Source organism: Danio rerio, chromosome 23 (assembly GCF_049306965.1).
Source record: "Danio rerio strain Tuebingen ecotype United States chromosome 23, GRCz12tu, whole genome shotgun sequence".
NCBI lineage: Eukaryota > Metazoa > Chordata > Actinopteri > Cypriniformes > Danionidae > Danio > Danio rerio.
In genome coordinates this window covers 23,976,818-24,000,072 of record NC_133198.1, presented here as the reverse complement: position 1 = coordinate 24,000,072, position 23,255 = coordinate 23,976,818, and the positions used below count along the sequence as shown (strand labels likewise).

At 35.4% G+C, this 23,255-nt stretch overlaps 1 protein-coding gene across 21 annotated transcripts in view; it reads right to left on the bottom strand.

Annotated features, from left to right (window-relative positions):
- Positions 1–23,255, bottom strand: part of kcnab2b (potassium voltage-gated channel subfamily A regulatory beta subunit 2b) — a 185,787-nt gene that overhangs the window by 28,647 nt on the left and 133,885 nt on the right. For 18 of the 21 annotated variants that reach the window (XM_068216784.2, XM_073938552.1, XM_073938559.1 and 15 more), the window contains 3 exons: positions 2,274–2,317; positions 1,567–1,604; positions 184–263 (listed from right to left, as the gene is read on the bottom strand). In XM_068216784.2, the coding sequence (XP_068072885.1) occupies positions 184–263; positions 1,567–1,604; positions 2,274–2,317 (162 nt within the window). Of the gene's footprint in view, positions 1–183; positions 264–1,566; positions 1,605–2,273; positions 2,318–22,144; positions 22,670–23,255 lie in introns of those variants that run through there. The other 3 variants (NR_137311.1, NM_001328419.1, XM_005162178.6) reach the window with 2 other exon arrangements.

The window sequence follows — 23,255 nt, the reverse complement described above, 5'->3', positions numbered from 1 at the left end:
CATTTCTTTAAACATTTCCGACCAATCAGATCTACTGAAAAGTAAGTCTCTACATATTTTTAAAAGATGAAATTGCTAAAAATGGACTTAATTCTTTACTAATCTCCTCATATATGAGTGTAAATCCCTATTGAGGGTGAAGAGAGCAGCAGTAAATGATGGGAGATCAGCCAGGATACTCACTTCCCTGCCGCGTACACCTCAGCGGTGTCAAACAGATTGATGCCGTTCTCATACGCCAGCGTCATCAGCTGCTCAGCAATCTGAAAAAACAGAGAGAGAGATCACAGACAGAGAATATCAAATGGTTGTAATAAATCTGTACTGTATCCAGTGCTGCGGTTCAGATACTGTACAGCAGAGGCTGACTAAAGCTACAGTTAAAGTGTTCTGCAGAGCTGCTTATTGTAGCCATAAACAGTGCACTGAGCTCTAAGATTAAAGGGGTAATACAGTGGGCTCGTAGGACTTTATAAGACATATCATAAAATAAATACATAAAAATGTAAAAAGTTTGTCTATCTATCTATCTATCTATCTATCTATCTATCTATCTATCTATCTATCTATCTATCTATCTATCTATCTATCTATCTATCTATCTATCTATCTATCTATCTATCTATCTATTTATCTATCTACCTACCTACCTTCCCACCCACCCACCCATCCATCCATCCATCCATCCATCCATCCATCTTTTTATCCATCCATCCATCCATTCATCTATCCATCAGTATATTTTGTGTGTCTGTCCTTTCATCGATCTATCCATCAATTCATTCATCCATAAATTTTCTGTATATCCATCTTTCTGTCCATTCATCCATCCATAAGTATATATGTTTGTCCATCTATCAACCATGTAAATCCATCCATCCATCCATCCATCCGTCTTTCTATCCATTTATCTATCCATCCATCCGTCCATCCATCCATCCATCCATCCATCCATCCATCCATCCATCCGTCTTTCTATCCATTTATCTATCCATCCATCCGTCCATCCATCCATCCATCCATCCATCCATCCATCCATCCATCCATCCATCCATCCATCCATCCATCCATCCATAAGTATAAAGCATCTCTCTGTCTGCATCCATTCAACCCTCTACATCCATTCATCCGTTCATCAGTTATATATCCATCAATCCATCTGTACATCTATACATCCATCCATCCATCCATCCATCCATCAATCCATAAGTATAAAGGATCTCTCTGTCTGTGCATCCATTCAACCTTCTACATCCATTCATCCGTTTATCAGTTATATACCCATCAATCCATCTGTACATCTATACATCCATCCTTCAGTTCATCCATCCATCCTATTCATCTGTATGTCCATCTATCCATTCATCCATCCATCCATCCATCCATCCATCCATCCATCCACCAAGTCTATTTATCTGTCCATCAATCGTGTATTCAGTGGAAAATTGTGAAAATTGTCCACTGATTATCCAAACTCATGCAACAAAAGTGTGATCATGCCACTATAACACTACTATCCAATCATTTTTGAGCAAATAAATGGAGCTACAATCCACAAAATCATACCTCATCAGTGATTTGTCCACCAAAAGTTACCCAAGTCCCTGGAGAGGGAATGTTTAGAAGATGTCAGATGTCAAACATTCAGCTTTATACAAAATTATGTAAAGCAGCTTGAATCCTAACACCATGTCTTAATAACATGTGACACGGCAGTGCGACATGCCATAAAAAATATCTTTTCTCATGTTACAAGGAGGTTTTGTACTAACCATCCACGACTGTAGCTTCTATTTCTGCAACGTGGCTTAACAAACACATACACTACTATGACAGTGATTACCTCAGGCAGTGAGTATGTGCGATACTCAGGTTTAAATGTTCCAATATGAGTTTTAATAACATTTTACTTTAAATAGCATTTATTGTCATACTGAATGCGGAAGCAGATAGTTACTAGTAAACTATACAGATTAAACATGAGTGTTAGAACTGTGACTCGTTGCAAACCAACACTAACAGTCTCTCAGTCTGTAATTGTAATAATGTTAATGAGGTTTAATTAATATTTATAATTTAGATCATAAACCTGTCTGTTTGCTTGGGAATGCAGTGAACTATTCTGTGTTTCTGAATGGTTCTGGTATTTCTGTTTCTGTTGTTTCTAGTGTAAACAGCTAAACTGCTTGTTCATTGAATTTTGTCTCACCATGTGTTGTTAGGACATGCTTTAATTCACATTTTTGACAATTTAGATGATGATTTTTACTCACCCAGCCCTAGACATGATACCCGTAAGCCAGATTTCCCGAGGTTCCTAAAAACACAGAAAAAAAGCCATCACATACTTTATGGTCTTCGAAAAAAATAGATGATATTATGCCATGCCTTTCAACTATTAAGTTTCATCATGATGCATAAATAAATGTACTGCAGCAAGAATTTCTTTTCATCTCAATTTTGTATTCAATCTCATACTGTACATGAGACATGTAAGACATGAGGTCAGCAGCACATATGAATAGTTCTGAACTAACCGTATTTTCATTATGTGTATCCAGGGCCAAAGTCTGCACATGTAACTCTCACTCTGACACAGAGTGTAAGTTGTCAGAGACTGAAATGCAGCCTGGATACAGCACTACTGTACTTTCAGGCCCATGAGCCAATCAGAAGTCCACATGGGTCTTTTGTTTGATATCCTTTGAGTTTGCAAAGAGCCAAGGTTACAGTGCTGAGCAATTACTATAAGACCAAGCAGTCAAGGACACAGAGCCACTTCATAATTACAGCCATTCAGTGAGCCTTTGATGATTATTTGAAGGATGAGAAGTCACAAAATGAAGGCTTTTTATGATTTGTAAAAAAAATTAAATAAAAAATTAAATAAACAAAAACATTTTAGAAGAGGACAGCACAGCTTATATGAAAAGGCACAACTTTTTTTCTAGAAGAAATCTTGACTTTAATTATGAAATATTCTTACTGTACATCCTAGGACTGGGCGAATAATTGAAAAAGTAACTGAAATCAATATTCAGAACCTATAATCAAAATAATATAAAAATGTATTGCGTGTGGATTCACATGATGCAACTCTGTTAGGCTGAGGCTGGTTTAAGCTTCCACTGCCACTTTGCAACCACATCTGATCTCTGGTCAGATGTAGATGATTGGAAGTTGCGCCTGAGATGCCTTGAGATGGCATATATTTCATTACAATAAAATTATTATTTACATTAAAATATTTGTTTACAGAAGACGCAAAAAAAATGCAGTTTAACATTATTTACAGGATATACAAGAGTTATTTTTATTTTAGAAGAGATAAAGCTCTTTTGATACTTTTTATATGAAAAGCACTGTTTCCAAAAGGCAAGTTATTTATTTTCCCTTTTTATAAGAAAAGTTTGTTTTAGGTAATGTGTGTTTTTAACTTTAGTTTTTCAACTTTGATGTTCAATAAATAACCATAATAGATAGTGTATGTTTCCTTTAATTATTTTAAAATCAATCAATTTATCAAGCCATTTAATGCACCTTTCCTTCAAAAATCTCTCTCTTGTAATATGTGAGCATATTTACTGTACTGTACTGTACTTTACTGTATTTACTCGTCAATGAACTATGAGGGCAAAACAATAAAATAAAATAAAATTAAATTAAATTAAAATTTTGTTCATAAATCGTAATTGCACTGTTCACTTAATCAAGATTTTGATTTTAGGCTAAAAAACACTCAGCACTAGTACATTTTAGGGATAATTATTCACAGTTTTCACCACACACTGAAGAAAAAAACCTTGGACTTACATGATTTAATCATGCACATAACTTCCACAATAATCTATTATGTAGCATAAACATAATTTACTCGCCTAACTTACAAACATTTAGCTTAAACATTTAACATGGAGTAGAAAATATTATCATGCTAAATGCTAAGTCTGCTCAGCTAATAGTTTGTTAATTACTCATAACTGTGCCTTATAGATAACCAATAGATAACGAACAAGGTGTTAGTTAACAAGTTATAAATGACTGGTTAACTGTATTTTAATGATAGATAATTCTACCTAATACATTAGTAATAGATCATGAACAAGCTGTTGGTAAATTGTTTACTAAAGACTTGTTAAGTTTCAGTTAGTAGTTTATTTATTTTATTGGGACGTTATTCTAAAGTTGCAATTATTCTTCATTTATTAACTGTTAGTACATGAGGCTGCAGCAGTAGAATAATGTCCTAATAAGATACATACGCTAATAGCTAACACTTAACTAATATATTAACTCACACTTTACAGATCAGTTGTTCATAGTTTGTTTACCATCTACCAACACCAGTGAAACTTTGAAGAACTTTTCTAATAAAATATTGATTTATTTATTTTGTTTTCATGTTTATTGCAAAAGGTACCCAAACCTGATGGGTTTGTATTCTGCTGTATACTGCTGTTTTGCCATGTGATAGCTCAGTATGTGTGTTTCTATACATTAAACACAATGTTCAACATTGTTTCTTTGGTAAAATACAGCACACAGAAAGGCCTATGAGTGGAACAAGGTTAAAGTACAAGCATTTTATATTTTAAATACCACATCAAATTCCTGTAGCTTGAACTTGTTCCATCATTTGCTGTTCTACAGAGTTTCACTGGTATTAGTAGATGGCTAAACTATGAACAACTGGTCTGTAAAGTGTGAGTTAATATATTAGTTAAGTGTTAGTTATTAGCTTATGTATGTTATTGGGACGTTATTCTAAAGCTGCAGCAATTCCTCATTTACTAACAGTTAATAAAATAATTATTGCAACTTTAGAATAACGTCCTAATAACATATATAAAATATTAACTGATACTTAACAAGTCTTTAGTAAACAATTTACCAACAGCTTGTACATGATCTTATGAATTTATTAGATGTAGTTATAAATCATTAAAATACAGTTAACAAGTAATTTTTAACTTGTTAACTAACAGCTTCTAATTTATCTATAAGGCACAGTTATAAATAATTAACAAACAATTAACTTTTATTAAACAAGTCATTTATAACTCATTAACTAATTGTTTATTAATAGTTTATTTACTAGTTTTAACAGGTACTTATAAATATTAACAAACTATTAACTATTATTTAACAAGCCATTTATAAAGCATTAACTAACAGTTTAATAATGATCTATTAACTAGTTATAACGGATAGTTATTCTAAAGTGTTACCGTTATTTTTTACCCAAGTATTTGAAAATAACTTATTTTGGAGCAGTAATCACAATAGCGTGAAACCGTGATATTTTTATCCAAGGTTATCATACTGTCAGAGTCTTATACCCGCCCATGCCTAATTTACAGTAAGTTAGAGTTGTTTTAAATGGACTATACACATTAGCTGCACCAGCAAATGCTTACTTTTAAAATTAATTTGTATGAATTAACAACCATAATCAATATTTTACATACTGGAATGCATCTGTATGCACTTCATTATTCACCTTCTTGAATGTACTCTTAACAAAAGCCTATAGTAGCAGCATGTACAGTGTATCCATTACCTGTAAACAGGCTGTCATCAGTGTCACCTCTAAGTGGCTCTGAACAGAACATCAGCGGGCGACTTATCTACTCAAATCAAATTATCAGTAAACGTGGAGGTCCTGAAAACCCATGATGAATTTTTAACTGCTTTGATGAAGATAGTGTTACAGGAAGGGAGATCCACTGACTGGCATGAGAAGGTGAAATGGCCACCTGCTGATGGGGCTCAAACTGATGTGCAAATCCTTGTAAAGTATGTGTCACTAATAATTAGTCTTTCCATCTAACAAGACACTGAAATATCTGTCAGTACAGCACTGAACAATGTCAAACGCTGAACACTAGGATGAGCGGCTAAACGCCTGCGGCTGCAACCTGAGAAAAGAGAGAGACAGTCAAGCATGTCTTTAGCCCTCTTTAATTATGGAACGCAGCAAACTGTAGAACATAATCATTGGAGAGAAAGTTTTCTTCAGCAGTTAGAGACTGAATTCAAAAATATGTCATTTGGACAATCTTATTATTAGTGTGGTCTGAGGCATCCTTAATTCACTATGAATTCAAAATAAGATTAGGAAGAAATTCACTAAGGCTGTATCTGAAATTGCCCCCTTTACACTTAAATAGATTTGTATTTGATGGAGCAGTCATTTGTGGTGGTGTCTGAAACCAGAGTGGACTCACAAAGCACGGCAATAACATGTGTACAACCAATACAATACTATCGTCCTTATTCTTTGCGTTTGAGCATGTGAGTCATTGGAATCTTTTTAGCTCGACTCTTCTGGTCTCATTCTCTTCCATTGATTTCTAGACATTAAAAACAGCTGCTTGATGTTGCAAAATGATATTTTCTTATAGTCTTATTCTACTTTTTAAGTATAGTCTTGAATGCACTTGATTATAGAGCATCTAGTTTGACGTTAATGTTAATTATTACTAGTCATTTCTCCCATAGGCAACTCAATCGGAAGCAAGTGCACTTCTGCATTTTAGAAAAAGGTCAATGCAAACCACCTGTAAAAAACTCATAGTTTCTTTTCCCTTGCACATTTGCATCAGACACTTTCTAATAATTAATCTATATCTCTATAAAAACATGAGTGTGCTTCGCAAGTGAGTGGGTTTGACAAACCACCTGTAGAAACACTCTTCTCTCTATATGCACTGGACACTTTACTTGAACTTCAATTTACAAGGACTCGATAAGGAAAACTTTGTTTATCTGTCAATGTACCACAAATCATGTTGCACTACTTGATTTCTTTACCTTAAAATACCTCTTTTGCACAATAATTGCTCTGTCTTATGTAAAAGTACTTGGATAGTTCGTCTTGGGTTATGTGTATAGTTTAAGTATTTATAGTAGGGATGCTCCGATTGATTGTCCAAATATTGGTATCGGCCGATAACGGCACATTTCATGACAAGGTAGTCACTAATTTGGCTCATCTTATGAACCAAACGCAATTGTTTGTTTATCAGTTTACAAATAGAGGATTCATAAGAACTGAAATCTTTTTACATGTCAAGTTCATTAAATCTGGCTGAAAATATTAGGAAAAAATAAATAAATAAAATTTTAAAATATTTTTTCAATTTGAATATTTTATAATATATCTTATTGTAATAAACAGTAGCTTATGAACCTTTTTAGTAAAGAATGAATGGGTTCATAGGTGTGCATTTTCTTATGCATCAAATATGCACTACAAACTTCATTGAGACATGTTGAATTCTTCTTCCATCATTTGCAATATTTCAAAATCGCTTTGTTAGTCATTTTCTTTCCAATTTTTAAAATCAGTTTTATTAATTATTTTCTGTACCATGACAAGTCCATACTAAATGGAATTAAGAGACATGTTTTAGGAATTATATGCAACATCTTTCATTTATTCTCTTAGGCAAGGCAAGATCTCCACTTAAGTATCATACTTGGAGGGAAAATGTGGTTTATGCATTTAAAGCGTGAACCATCAGAATCGATACTTAGTATAGGTCAATCACCTTGACAAAGAATACTCTGTATCGGCTGCAAAAATCCTGATCAGAGCATCCCTTATTTATGGCATATGTATATTAGTATAGTTAGATTACCGCTCTGGTATGTTAGTTATGCAAGTTTAAAATAGCTCTTATGTTTACGATTGTGTTGAGATTTAAGATTATATTTATTTATGTAACATTGTGGTCCTCCGAGACACGACATTTCGTTCTACTGTATGTCAACACATGCAGCGGAATGACATTAAGCTCAACTTGACTTGACATGAACTAATTATACAAACTGGAAAATAACTAATGCAAAGTAGTGTATTTAAAAAAAATACTCCCAAATCCAAGCATATTTAAAGTACAATGCGATCAAACTAAGTGTTCAGTGGTTGTAGCACGGAGTCATGGAATTTCACCAGTAAAATGGCTTAAAATAGAGTTTGCTGTGAAGAATGCTGTGACTGGCATTCACATAGTCAGACCTGAACCCCTCTGACACCTCTGGGATTGTGAAAGCTGTCTTTTTGTCCTTTTTAAATCATTTGAGCTCCTCTGAGCTATTCACTTTTAAAGACTCTCTCATTAATTCACTACTTAGGGTTTACTGACTAAAAACCTTCCCCAGAAACCTTCTTCACATGATTGTTATCTGATCATCAAAGCTGAAGTCAAATGTAAGGGTCAAGTACTGCTTTATCTTGCTTCCCCAGTCCCAAAAAAAGGTGCATTTGGATTATTCGATTAACCTTAATATTCACTTGAAGGATCAGAAAACATATTAAAAAAAACCCCACAAATACATACAATCCAGAGTGGACTAATTAAATACGTTTTTAATACAATGATTAAAACACAGTTAGTGAGAGCTGATTCATGTATATAGGACTTATGAGTTGGTTCTTTTAGGCATGCTATGCAACCAGACAAGCCTGATTTGCATTCCAAATGAGTTAAGAATATCTAAAAATATATCAGGCTCTGGTTTGAATCAAAATTAAAAACTGTCAAAATAGGCTCATTTTGAAAACGTAGCCCTATATACACGTCTGGAAATTGTGAATTATGTAGGCAGAAGTTTGTATGGCTGCATTTCCTCTTTAAAATAAACGCTATGGGGCGGTCTGACACAGTTGCTTCTCACGCTTACTAGCTGACCATTTAACTCCATATGGATGGATTTCCCGCTGTTACCAGTTTGTCTAGTTAGCTCGCGATGTAAGGTGGCAGACTTGAGATGCAGAGAGCAGTTGACCATGAAAACAGGGTTCAAGTCAGGCAAAGAATGGTTCAAGAAAGCATGTAAGACAAAAACAGTTGCCAAAAAATAAAATAAACAAGTAAATAACAGGGTGAAACGTGATAAAATTTGAAAACGTGGTAAAAATCAAGCGAGGGATTTTTTTTTGTCTGAATTGTTTTTTTAAAACTGTTAATTAGGTTTAGGGAAATGGGTCATTTGGTGCTTTTGAAAACCCTATCGGTTGGATTTAGGGAAGAAGGAGGGTGGGTCAGTCGATTGGTCATTCAGGCGACAGTGGCCTCTGGTGGATTTATGCAAAGAACAGCAGAAGTGAATGGCACTCTTGAAAAAAAAATTAAGATCTCAAAAAGCATACACAGCAGCCTTTGGTAAATTCAAGAAAACAAAAACTGCAAAAAAAAATGTAGCTCCTAGGGCGTATTTGGTGCTCTCCAGAAATGCATATAGCTGTACGTTTTTGTTTTTGCAATAAATTTGTGATTTAATACAAAGGTATTTTTGTGTGTCTGCAACCAGAACACCCTCTAGTATTTGCATGTCGATACGCATCTCTGAAACCAAGCAGATGGACATCCCATATAATTTGTTGACTTTAACTGCAGTTTGGCATTTTCACTTTCATTCACGAACATTTTATGCAAGCCCCCTGAGACAAACAAGATATTGGATGCGAGTATGAACTGCTGGAAGAGTGTTGTTTTAATAAAATTTCATATCGCACGCCGAATGGGAGAAAAAACTCTGCATTTCGCAGTGTATGTCTGTGGTCCTTTACTGACTCGATAGGTGTAGAGCATATCATTAAACAGCCGTGTGTGTATAGACTATCCTGATGCAAAATGCGGTAAAAATCCTACATGACGGTAATAGTTTGATTGTGATGTTTAAATGTCTGTACTTCAATGACGCAACTAAAATCGGCATACTCCAAATGTCTTAATACAATTTCTGTTTAGTTTGATTATGATTTAGTCAGATTAAATTAATTAAAAAAAAATCGCTGTTTACTTGGTAGACTCTTATTCAGAGTATTGTCTTAATCGAATTAAAATCAGATTATTGATGTCCATGTAAACGTGTTCGGTGTTAAAAAGCAAGATTGTGTTATGCTACAACATGGTTCTTCATTTATTAAACTATGTTGGTTATAACAAATATCATATAGCATAAACATTGCCTATGGTATATATATAAGTACTAACAGATAGGTAATTTAATTAACAGATAAGCCACTATGACTGAAATAACCAATATAAAAATATTCTTTTTAAATTGTTGTTTGAAATAGCGACAAAAATGACAGGTAAAAGACAGAAAATACTTAGGCCGTACTCACACTATGTACAGTTGCCTCGAACCGGGCCAAAGCACACTTGTCCCCCCTCCCGTCTCCCCTGACGGCCTGCACTCACATTACAATTGGGCCTGGGCACGCTTACGTCATCGATGCTGCGCTGTTCAGTAAGCGCTCTTGCTCAGCACAGTGGAGATTTCTCTAGTTATATCGCTTTAGTCCTTAGGGATTCTGTGACACGCAGTCAGTTATTTCGCCAAACAGATCAGCCACTTTTGACGCTCATAAACAATCATAAAGTCCTCGTGATGCAGGAATTCTGCTGAAGGTTCCCAGCTGTCGTGCAGTGAGGGGTTTGCGTCTTTAATAAACTACGGCAGTTTGCGTTCACTGAACAGTAAGAATGATTGACAAATCCATATGAAACAATCCCTTAAAAGTCACGTCTCGTTTTTTGTTTTGGGCTTTGGCGCATTTTGCACTCACACACAAGCGTACCGCCCAAAGTGAACCGCACTCAGGCACACCTCTTCCAACCAGGCCAGGGCTGGCCAAGTGAACCGTGCCCAATTCAGCGCATTAACACTTCTCAAACAATCCGGGAAACGGGCCTGGGCATGGTACGGATAGAATAGTGTGAGCAGGCCCTTAGTGTAAAGTTAACCCAGATTGCAAAGAATGTCCGATTCAGTTAAACATTACAAAAAACTATACTTCTATACAGATATGAAATTATGTAGTGGAAAATGGAAACACTAAATTATTTAGTGCATACTGTTTGCTGACTTTTTGTTTGTCTGGAATTCAATACAGCAGGATGCAATGTCTAGACATTTTATGGGAAATGTCTAAAGTACAACTCCAAAGTGACAACAAAGACTGCTTGATGTACATAATTCACAAGAACTGTAAAGCAATATACAGTAGTGTATTAAGCAGAGAGCTTATGTTCTGCCAGTAAGCCGGTACATGTAGAAACCCCATTACTAAAATCGATCAACACATGAAGCCTGCAATCAATAATTTACCATGCCTTTAAATAAACCAAGCTTCCTCAATCTTCGTTGAATGGCAGGGTAACTACAGTATGGGTGTTTAAAAAACTCGCTCAGTCCCTCCCCAGAGAGATGCATTTGGCTGAGGCTGAATGTGTGGGAAACACTGGGCCTGCTCCACTAATCTTTGGCATTAGTTAATGGATGTCGACAGGGCCTTCACTGCTGGTCAAAATGGGTCTCTTAATGCAGCAGGCGGCCTACAGTATAGTACCTACACTAACAGAGCAGTTGATGGAGGTACAGTAACAGGATAAGCACTCTCAGTGTTGTCCATTTAGCAATCCTGAGTGGTTATAAATAGCAACACAGATTTACATTAAGTATTTAGTCAAAGGTGCTGATTTACTTGTGTGGATCTATAAGTTTATTCTAGAAATACATAAGAAACACATGCAATGCATACAGTGCTCAGCATAATTCAGTACATCACATTTTGAAAATATTACTAACCATTTCACAGTGAATATAGACAATGTATTTTGATGCATTTAAACAAAACAGATTTATTAAACATATATATTTATTACAATTATATTTTATTCACCAAATATATATATATATATATATATATATATATATATATATATATATATATATATATATATATATATATATATATATATATATATATATATAAAAACTCATACAAAATATTGCAAAACAAATTACAACCTACAAAATGTTTCCTTGTGTAAACATTTGTATTTAATATACAAATACAAATATATTATTGTAGCTTCCTATTAAAAAATATGAATTTAAAGATTTTACTTATATATGCTGAGCACTGTATGTACAATGAGTCAAAGTCACACACATAAAGACAAGAAAAAGCAAGAAATTATTTCATAGAAGTATTGCAGTGAACCCAGGTTGAAAAATATTTTGATGTGGAATCATAGTAAAACAAACAAAACAAAAATCATAATATTTAGGAATTTAGGAACTGATATAAAGTTTGAAATACAGTTTGAAATTTATGAAACTTATTCATTTTATATTATATTTTTCCTCTGGAAAAAAAAGTCTTATTCATTTAAGTAAAAAAACATAATAAAAATATAAAAACTGCTAAGGCAATATCATTGGCCCATTAAAAAAAAAAAAAAAAAAAAAAAAAAAAATATATATATATATATATATATATATATATATACACACACACACACACACACACACACACACACACACACACACACACACACACACACATATATATATATATATATATATATATATATATATATATACATATACATATACATATACATCTATCTATCTATCTATCTATCTATCTATCTATCTATCTATCTATCTATATACATATATATATATATATATATATATATATATATATATATATATATATATATATATATATATATATATATATATATATATATATATAAAATGGAGATAAGATTTTTCCAGCACATTTCTAAACATAATAGTTTTAATAACTCATTTCTAATAACTGATTTATTTTACCTTTGCCATAATGACACTCTATACAGCTTAAAGTGACATTACCTATTACAGTATGTTCACAAAGTGTTTAAAAAACTCCTTTTAAGAAAAAAATACTTTCATGGAATGTGTAAAGTATAGCTGTAACTTTCAAATAACAAAAACAAAATAAGATAATGCATAATTTAAGATATTGCATAATTTCATGGTCTTTTTTCGGTCAATAATATTTTCTGAAAGCAAACTATATATTTAAAAAAAATGGTAATGAACATTTGGTTTCTCATGTACATGTGCTGTAAATGCTGAATCAGTCACAACAGATTGGGGCATCTGATCAATTAGAGCAGAGTAGACTCTCAGAATGGTGAAGCTTAAAGAGATCAGATTCCTGGACTAAATGTTTCAGAAACTGAAAGAAGACATGTTGATACTGGCTGCAATATATATTAGTGTTTTTTTTGTTTTTGTTTTTAGTTTGGATGCATGTAAATCTAATGTAGGAGAATAAGAACACTAATTTTGGTGCCTCATTTTAGTCCCACTTGCATGCCTGAATTGTCAATTTCAAACAAGTAGATGATTTGAAACATGCTTTTTCATTTGTGTGTTTTTGATCAAACAAGGTACAGTTCAATGCAGGTATTCAGTAACAAAGATATTTAGGTTTTGTTTTAAAGAGCCCCTATTATGGGTTTTTAAAAATGACAAGTGAAGTGAAGTCAAGTGAAATATCCAGCTAGGGCTTCATTCTGAAAGTGTGCCGTGTTTAAAACTACAGGATTCTTCTATAAAAGAGTCAACTAGTGGTTCAAGTAAGTTGCCGCACTAACGAATCTTTAGTCGTGTCAGCGTGATGCCGATACAGAAAATTTAACCCCCCGGCCCCACCCAAAAACACTGTAGAAAGAAAAAGAGGAAGACAAACACTGTGGCACATCCCGGTTGAATCAAGTCGCGAAGACGCATAGATGTTTATTTTCTCTTCCCAAAGATGAGGCTGTGAAGAGTCAGTGGTTAAAGTTTTTTTTTTTTTTTTTTGCGAAAATACCTCAGCATAAGAGCCCTAGCTTTGTGTTGTGTTCCCGTTATTTTTCTGATGAGTGCTTCAGCAATCTACACACTTACAATGCGGGATCCGCTGGCTGTTTGTTAAAGAATGGATCAGAAAAGGCTATTGATGTATGGAACTACTTCAGAGCTTGACAGGGATTTTACAGTACACAGTTCATGGATAAGTTTCTTCCTTTATTTCACAAGTGTAAGTAACTTAAGTGCAATGAAAATGTGCCTCCTTGTTTTCTATAGCTTGGAAATTCTGTATTTAATTGTGTTTTGTTACTTGTTACTGCTCCACATGGCTTGTACTGTATCTAATTAACTCTTTATATTCTCATATCGCGTCTAAAACTACTTTGAAAACGCAACGTGTGCCACTTTATTTACAGATTTAAATACGTTTGTGAGCTAGCAACCTTCTGTCGGTTGTTGTTGCTATGGCCACCGTCAGCTGTTCCTAGGTAAGTGCTGTGGTCAAGTTTCAAAATAGTTCAGCTTTTGCCGCTGTGTGGATTAATACTGAATGTGTGTCACTGTTTTTACTTATGGTTAAGAATAGAGCAATGTGCTGGTGTTAAACTGCATTGGGCTCACACATATACTCTGCACTCTGACTACTTCAAAATTGTTTATAAGCCACAGTGTTCATTTCTCTCTGTCTCAAACTGAACACAGTTGACCAATCACAACAAACTGGGTCATCAGACCAATCAGTGCAGATTAGCATCGCACTAAGGAGGGGTTTAGGAACATATCGCTGGACGAATTATATGGGTGTTGTTGGAATAATTAGGTAAAAATTAATGCATATTATAAACTTTTAAAACAATAACCAGAATAAATAACTGTAATTTTTAAAGCATAACTGCAAAATGGCATATTTATATTTACATATATTGTGTGCTTCACAGTTTCAAACAAACTTACAATAGTTAAGAACATGAAATAAACTAGGAGATGTTTTTTTTTTTTTAGACACAGACTCAGGCTGCTTCACATTTGGTTCAACTGCCTTGTTGAGTTCAGCTGGCTGCTCTTCCCCCTGCCCCACTGCTTAACACAAACTGGACACTGCTGCTGGGGGCCTCAAGTTTGAACTTTGTACTTTAAAAATGTAGTTACGTTTTCAAAGTGCCAAAACCGAATGGCAAATGCATCTTCTTGCTACGAATGTAATGTAAAAGGTCAAATGAATGAGGAAAGAGTCATTTTTTGTTGATGTTGAGCAGAAATGGATATGCTGTATTCTCTCTGCTTGCAGCGTTTCAATTATTCGTGTCAGAGAAGTGAGTGAAGAAACACAAATACACGGTTTGACCAATTAATACGTGATTTTAGAGACTCATGTCCATGATTTGCTCACATCTGAAGTGTACACATTAACCGTATACTCCAAAGCACCCCTTTCAGGTGGACTCAAGTATGGTTTGCGGATGTGCACCAGAGTTCAGAAAGCCATGTTCACAGTGGACAAACGACTTGAACTCTGACACCCTTAGACTCTATTGTCCCGTTTAGTAAAATCAGAAGTGCAGCTAAATGCCATTATATTATTTTCTTATTTATTTTAACCAGGGAACGCAAATGTTCACGCTTCTGCAAAAGGATGGCTGAAATGACTATTATTCACTCATGACACGGCAGCAGAGTTCAGCTCAGGCGGACTTCAAATCTGAAAAAAACTACAGTAGCTGGATCTCCTCTCCTGCCCTACAGCTGGGCCAGACAGCAGATGTCTTAATTAACACACACAGGCTTATTAGCATAGCAGATGAACAAACACCTCAAGCTTCAGCAGGGTTAAGAACAGGAACACACACACATTTGACCTCACATTCAGCATACAGTGAGCTATCAGGAATCCCTGAGAATGTTTTCATCATATCAATCCAGAACTTTTAAAACAAGATTCACTCATGAAAGACATGAAGCCAACATGCTTATGTGGATGAGTAGGAAGGTATGTAGTGTTATATAAGAAAGACTGGAGGCACGAGTGACACAGGGAGAGAAAGCATATGAAGGAAGTAAAAGACGAATGTTAAGAAGAAAGCTTTAGGAAATCAGGAGGAGGATAAATAAACACAGGCTTTGCAGGCTATGGTTGACTAGAAGGCTACAGGCACGATACTGCCTGAGAGGCATGGGCAGTTTATCAAAATGAGAAATCTCTACAGGGGTCTGCTTCCCTTTCCCAAACACTCCACATGGGTGTCAAACACCACAATGTGTGTATGAAAAATGGCCTGTTGGGCTGGAAGATTTGTTAAGAAATAGTTTTGGAGAGTCTATGGATGAGTTAGGATAGAGTCACCTCAGAACAGAGCAACTTATCCTGACAATTTCAGGAAAAAAAAGTGAGCACAATTTTGGTTGAGGTTAACAACTGCATTATTCTGACCTCTGTTTTCCCACAGAATTTTTTTCACATTTTCTTTGCTGATTTTTGAAGTGAAAACTATGGAATGGTTTAAGTTGTACACTGTAAGACCCAACAGTCAACTTTATCAAATGAAATAATTGCAAGTCAAAATTTACTGAAAGTTAATTGTACATATCTAAAAAAGAGTCTTAAGCTCAGTGTTGAAGATAATGAGTTAATTAAATACCTCATTATTCATTCATTCATTTTCTTGTCGGCTTAGTCCCTTTATTAATCCGGGGTCGCCACAGCGGAATGAACCGCCAACTAATCCGCAGCGGATGCCCTTCCAGCCGCAACCCATCTCTGGGAAACATCCACACACACATTCACACACACACGCTCATACACTACGGACAATTTAGCCTACCCAATTCACCTGTACCTCATGTCTTTGGACTGTGGGGGAAACCGGAGCACCCGGAGGAAACCCACGTGAAGGCAGGGAGAACATGCAAACTCGACACAGAAACGCCAACAGAGCCAAGGTTCGAACCAGCGACCTGCTTGCTGTGAGGCGACAGTACTAACTACTGCGCCACTGCCTTGCCTAAATACCTTTACCCAAATACCTTGCCTTTTTTTATATACTTAAACTTTTTTGCAATCAGTTTCCTCAAATGCTACCTTAATTTAGGGGGTTTTACAATGCACAATACATTGTTGCGGTGCAACTCCCCCAAAGCAAAAGCATGTTAATAACAAGGAGATTGATTAGAATGCATATACTCAACTGAACTGTATATAGGAAAAATATATGAACACAAGGCTCAATGGGAAAATGTGTCCTGGTGTACATTTTTGAGAACTGAGAAATAGGTTTTAATGGATGCATATGGCTCCATTTTATGTGTCATAATAATTTATGTGCTCAAAACATTCAAACAAGTAAAAATCAAGGAACTTTCCTTTGGCGCCGAAAATAGTACCTAGCAAGGTAAGCCAGGTAACAACGCTGCGTAATATAATTGTGTCTGCTGCAGTCAAGGGTCAGTTGGCATTTCTGTTTGAAGTTTGCATGTTCTCCTCGTGTTCGCGTGGGTTTTCTCTGGGTGCTCTGGTTTCCCCCATAAGTCCAAAGACATGTGGTACAGGTACAGTATGCTAAAACTGACCTTAATGTATGAGTGTGAATGAGTGTGTATGGATGTTTCCCAGTGAAGGGTTGCAGTTGGAAGGGCCTCCGCTGTGTAAAACATATGCTGGATAAGCTGGCAGTTCATTCCGCTTTGGTGACCCCAGATTAATAGAGGGTCTAAGCCAAAAAGAAAATTAATGAATGAAGAATGAATTTTTTTTTTCTCAGATAACTCAGTCAAACAAAGACATTAAAATGGATGAGAGCTATCTCTGTAAACAGAAACGTATGCCTTGAAGGGTTAAAATACAAAAAGCATTCTGAGTTTGTTAAACGAATGGTCAGTTCATGAGTCTAAATGGAAATTGACATAACAAATATAATGGTTGCACAAAAAAAAGGTAAAATGTAACTGTTTAACTCTATGAAAATGGTAAAAAGAGTCTATTTTCAACAAAAAATGTTGCGATTCTTTAAAAACAGAGACATTGCTTAAACATGAACGCATATCTTGAACAAATATAACAAGTATTTGATCAAAATGAATCCAAGACTGCACAGTTCCATTAAATGAGGGATCCTCTTCCAGTCTTGGATATTCCTAGTCAAAAGTGAATCCATGGGTTCATCTTAAACACATAAAGGGTCTCTTGCATAACTGGCTGGGCAGGCTGAAGCGGTCCTGCTGTTTACTGCCCAGGGAACAGCAGGCAGAAACTGCAGCCCATTTATGTAATCACCACTTCAGTTTTCTTTCTGCCGGCCCCAGAGAAAGACCCAGGCTTACACAATGCCTCAAAACAACACTCTTCCTCTCTCTCATTCTGTCTCTTCCTGTGTCTTTCAAATTCTCTGACAAAACCGGCACAGGAGCTTTGATATTAGTCAGGAGATAAGTGTAAAACCCAGAGAGATAAATGACACAGAATGGGACAGCAGGGGAAAAAAAAACTAAAATAAAAAGCCCTGAAGGATGCATTTATCATCTCATGACATTTCATGAGTGAGCGTTCACAAATGTAAGACTACAATAGAGACAAGTTACATAAGTACTGTATGCAAGCTCCTTCTTGCCTCAGGTGCATGTGCATTAACTCATCCTCATCACAGTATGCCAGGGAAATTTGACGTTGGCTCAGTAGACATGGAGAAGCTTCCGCATTACAGTGTTACTCATTCGAAGTCTGTTTCTATAAATCCACAACGGCACAATGTGGATGCAAACAGCTCAGAAGCAGAATGTGATGTGTCATAATGTCCCTCACAGCACTGATGCACACATAGCATTGGCTCAAACTTAAAGGGACAGTCCACTCTAAAATTCTTTCAGCAGAACATTAAAGAAGATACTCAATGTTGGAGTTCAGTTGACTTTCGTTTTATGGACAAAAATATACATCTTCTTTTGTGTTAGACAGAATCAAGGCCATTTTTGTTTGGAAAGATACAGTACGGGTGATAAACATAATGGAACTTTCATTTCAGGTGAACTAATCCTTAAAAGTAATAAATTCCTTACACTTCTGTAGAATCGTATCAGCAGCAGTGGTGTAAAGTAACAAATTACAAATGCTCAAACTACTGTAATTGAGTAGTTTGTCTCAGGTATTGTAATTTACTTCGTAGCTTTAAAAATGTGTACTTTTACTTCCCCTTGAGTTTTTATTCAAGGTTTTTAGTGCTGTATCAGTACTTTTACTCTACTACTTTACTACTCTACTACTACTCTACTACTTTCCTTCTAAATGCAGTCACTTTAGTTCATTCTTGTCTATGGTGATTGGCTAAAGTAGAAAAATCAGTTCTGCGATTCCTTTCCAGTCAAATCACACATAGAAAGTAAATCGCATCAAACTGAACAACCTCAAGACAAGTGTGACAAGGGTGTAAATGCTTATGTACATGTGATTTTTCAGGTTTTTTTTATTTTTAATAAATTTGCAACAATTTAAAAAAAAATCTTTTTTTACATTGTCATTTTGGGATATAGTGTGTGTTATTCCAATAGATTTTGGGAAAAGGCTGTGACAAAAAAAAAAAACTAAAAAAAATGCGGAAAAAGGGAAACGCTATGTATATGTTCCGGATACACTGTACCTGTATAGCAGATAGTAAATAGGTCACAAAAACTCACATTATTAACTCACTAATTATTTTGATTAACTTACAGTAGAATCAATGCATTATGAATCGTTTCTAAATCCTTCTGGAAGATCCAAAACTTAACATAATCAAATAAATGATTGAACACAAAGTTATTCACCCTCACATTCAGGCAATGTCTGTAGAAGATGCAAATGATGCAGCCTTCATAACTATGATATGACATTTACATTTTAATAGCTTTGAATTTTGAAGACTTAATTACAATGAGAGAATTAGCCTTAAGAGCCAAGACATTTGGTAGCAGCGAGAACGAAAGAGAGAGAGAGAGAGAGAGAGAGAGAGAGAGAGAGAGAAAGGGGTGTTCAGTTACACATTAGTTTAATCAGGAAGACACTCTACAGTACGTTACCTTGCTACAAAGTGCCTTTGATGTACAATTACCCAAATTACAGTATGGAAAAATGAGAAGGGAGGGTGGGTTTACTTTAGGGACAGAGCACACTATTATTTTATCAGTAAGCCGTGTTACAAAAGACTTTGAGCTGTATGAGTGAAGTATATGAAAACGTGAGAGAGAAGCCTGTGCTCCCAATAATGCTAAGCAGTGAAACATGAGAGCACTGCATCTCCATTTCATAAAGTGAACATGCTAATGGGTTTAACAGACACAACTCAAATCTTCATCTCTACTTTCAACTTTTTTTGGAGACGTCTAAAGGCTGAACAATCACAATTGTGCTAATTCCACAAATAGTTGTAAATAGTGTAAAGAGGTTCATTCGATTTTTTCCTTTATTCTTTGTGAGTCTTTCTATGGCATCCCTACAAAACCATCCTTTTTCGGGACCTTGATATTGAAGAGCGGATTCAATATAGTAAATCTATTAATTATGGCTAAAAACCAATCAAAATATTTTATGTAAATATACTATAAAAAAATAAACATTAAATAAAATATGTTTTCTTAAAAAAAGCTACAACTACATTTGTCAAATTAAAATGTTCAAAAAGAAACAGGTAAATCTTTATTATTTTAAAATTACAATTAGCAAATCAATTTATTTACATTGAATAAAGAATGTGTATAGAATAATATTAACAACACAAAATTGAATATATATATATATATATATATATATATATATATATATATATATATATAGTTGAAGTCAGAATTATTAGCAACCCCCCACCCCCACAGATTTAATAACTCAATTCTAATAACTGATTTAATTTATCTTTGCCATGATGACAGTAAATAATATTTAGAGTATTTAGGCAAGTTATTGTATATCGATGGTTTGTTCTGTAGACTATCAGAAAAAATATAGCTTAAAAGAGCTAATAATTTTTTCCTTAAAATGGTGTTCAAAATTTTTTTTAAAAGACTTTCTTCAGAAGACAAAAACATTATCAGATATGCTGTAAAAACTTCCTTGATCTGTTAAACATCATTTGAGACATATTTAAAAAGAAGAAAAAATTAATTAATTTATATATATATATATATATAAATATATATATATATATATATAGAGAGAGAGAGAGAGATAGAAAGAGTGAGCAAAAAGACGTGTTTAAAAAATATAGAGAACAAAATAGATATAAAAATGTAAAAAAGCTAATTAATGACACTTATTTTATGTGAAAGTCTCATTAATATTTAATGAGAGCATATAAATAAAAAATCAAGGATATTTTATTTTATCTTTCTGAAGCATCATGTGTCAACGACTTCTGGATTAATGACTGCTGGAAATATAGCATTGACATGACTGGAATAATTTGTGTTTTAAAATATAGTTGAAAAGAAAACAGCTATTTTAAATTGCATTTCAAAACATTACTGCTCTTTGTGTTCCGTTTGTTTTATGAGATGAAAGCAGCCGTAGTGAGCTTCATTCACCACCATCTTGACATAATGACTAAACTGCACACACAAACAATCTAAAGCACAAACTAGCGAGCTAGATACCCAACTAACTGACTAACTAATCATCCAAACTGCCAAGCATCTAACTTTTTATACATTCCTATTAATCTCTGCACTGCTGTAACCCATTAAACCTCTCAATCAATCGGAATGAACCGCCAACTTATCCAGCATATGTTTTACACAGCAGATTCCCTTCCAGCTGCAACCCAATACTGGGAAACAACCATACACTCTCATTCTCTCTCTCTCTCTCTCTCTCTCTCTCTCACACACACACACACACACACACACACACACACACACACACACACACACACACACATACTACGGCTGATTTAGTTCATTCAATTCACCCATAGCACAGGTCTTTAGACTGTGCGGGACACTGAAGAAACCCCAAATGAACACAAGAACATGCAAACTCCACACAGAAATGCCAACTGACCCAGCCAGGACTTCAATCAACAAACTTTTTGCTGTGAGGCGACAGTGCTAACCCCTGAGCCAAAGTCTCACCTTGATGAAAAGTGTAGACTTTTAAAATAAATATTAATAAACCATAAAACAAAAAACTAACGATTACAGGTCCAACATAAAAAATATATTGCTACTGTAAATAAAATGTAATATCTAAACATCATACTCTCAGGATTGCAACTTTCTCAAGATGCTGTTATCCATGTTTCTCTCTGCATCCGCGTAATGATGTGTAATATTTTGCTAATAAAAATTATGAAAAAGTGTTATCATATGCAATGTATTTTGTGACGCCACAAAATTAACAATAGAACATAATATGAAACAATTTCTTTTTTTATTTTGTCTATATGATACATACTGTCATATTGCACAGTCCTAAACGACAGCAATTTAAAGTCAGAACAGCGGGGAGCAAAATGCAACACGTCCTCCTCTCACCTACCTATATTTCATGCCAGTTTTCAAGCAGTGGTCTCCAGCGGAGGGCATGTTCTGCACAGACAACTGGCCCAAACTGCGGGCCACCATCGCCACAGCCCGAAACTTGCTTTTTGTCCCCAAACTCGGGCTGTTGGTGTTCTGGCGGTTCAGTCGGTCCTCTGTGCTCCGGCTGACGGCTCGATGGTCCGTGCACACAAAAGACACCTGCATGCTGATGCCGAGCCAACCAAACCACTTCAAAGATGCTGATGATACAAGCAAGAACTAGTCCAAAAATCTCCCAGCAGTACCAAAGTGTCTTTCTGCCCCAAGTGCCAAATAAACTTGAAGAAAACACTGCTAAAAAAGGTCAAAATGGATGTGGAAGCTGTCAAAAAGCTGAATGCAGCCCTCTGTTTGAACCAGAAGTGCAGATTTCGCTCTGAAGTGAGAATGCCTGAGAGTGTATCTGTCCATGTGGCGTCTGTGTGAAGTGTGTGTAAGTAAGTGTTTCATGTGTATGTGTGTCAGTGAATTCCTGCGCTGTGGCTCCAGGGCAGCAGTGAGTCTGTGAAGCGGTGAACTCTGGGCACCAATCACATCCACACACAGAGAACAGGGGAGAAATCCCACATCCATCCACGTCACACTGCAGCACATCAAGCGCACGCTTATCTGCTCTCCTCTGCTCTTCTCTGTCTGCGCTGCTTTCCACACTTTTTTTGCTATTCGCTTGCTTGATTCTTGTCCGGCCAATCTGTCAATTCCTAATGTTAACTAGGAGTGAGTTTTCTTGGTTTTCGGTTTACAGTACATCCACTAATGTTTCCAACTGTGTGCTGAGCAAATGCATAAATGCTAAGTGAGAGAGAGAGAGAGAGTATATAAAACATCATAGTAAGAGGAGTGTGCAAGTGAGAGAGAGAAAGAGAGAGAGAGGATACTAGTAGAGAGAAAGTGGGAAGGTCTAAGCTCACGCTATGTTGTGTTGGATCAGCTCGTACCTGATATTCCACACTGCCTACGCATAACAGAATGTCTGAGGACAAGCACAAGTCTGGTTTGAGACTTGTTAAAAGAGTTGTTAATAACAAATGTGGTCATTTCAGATTATTTTTCTATTTCAAGTATTT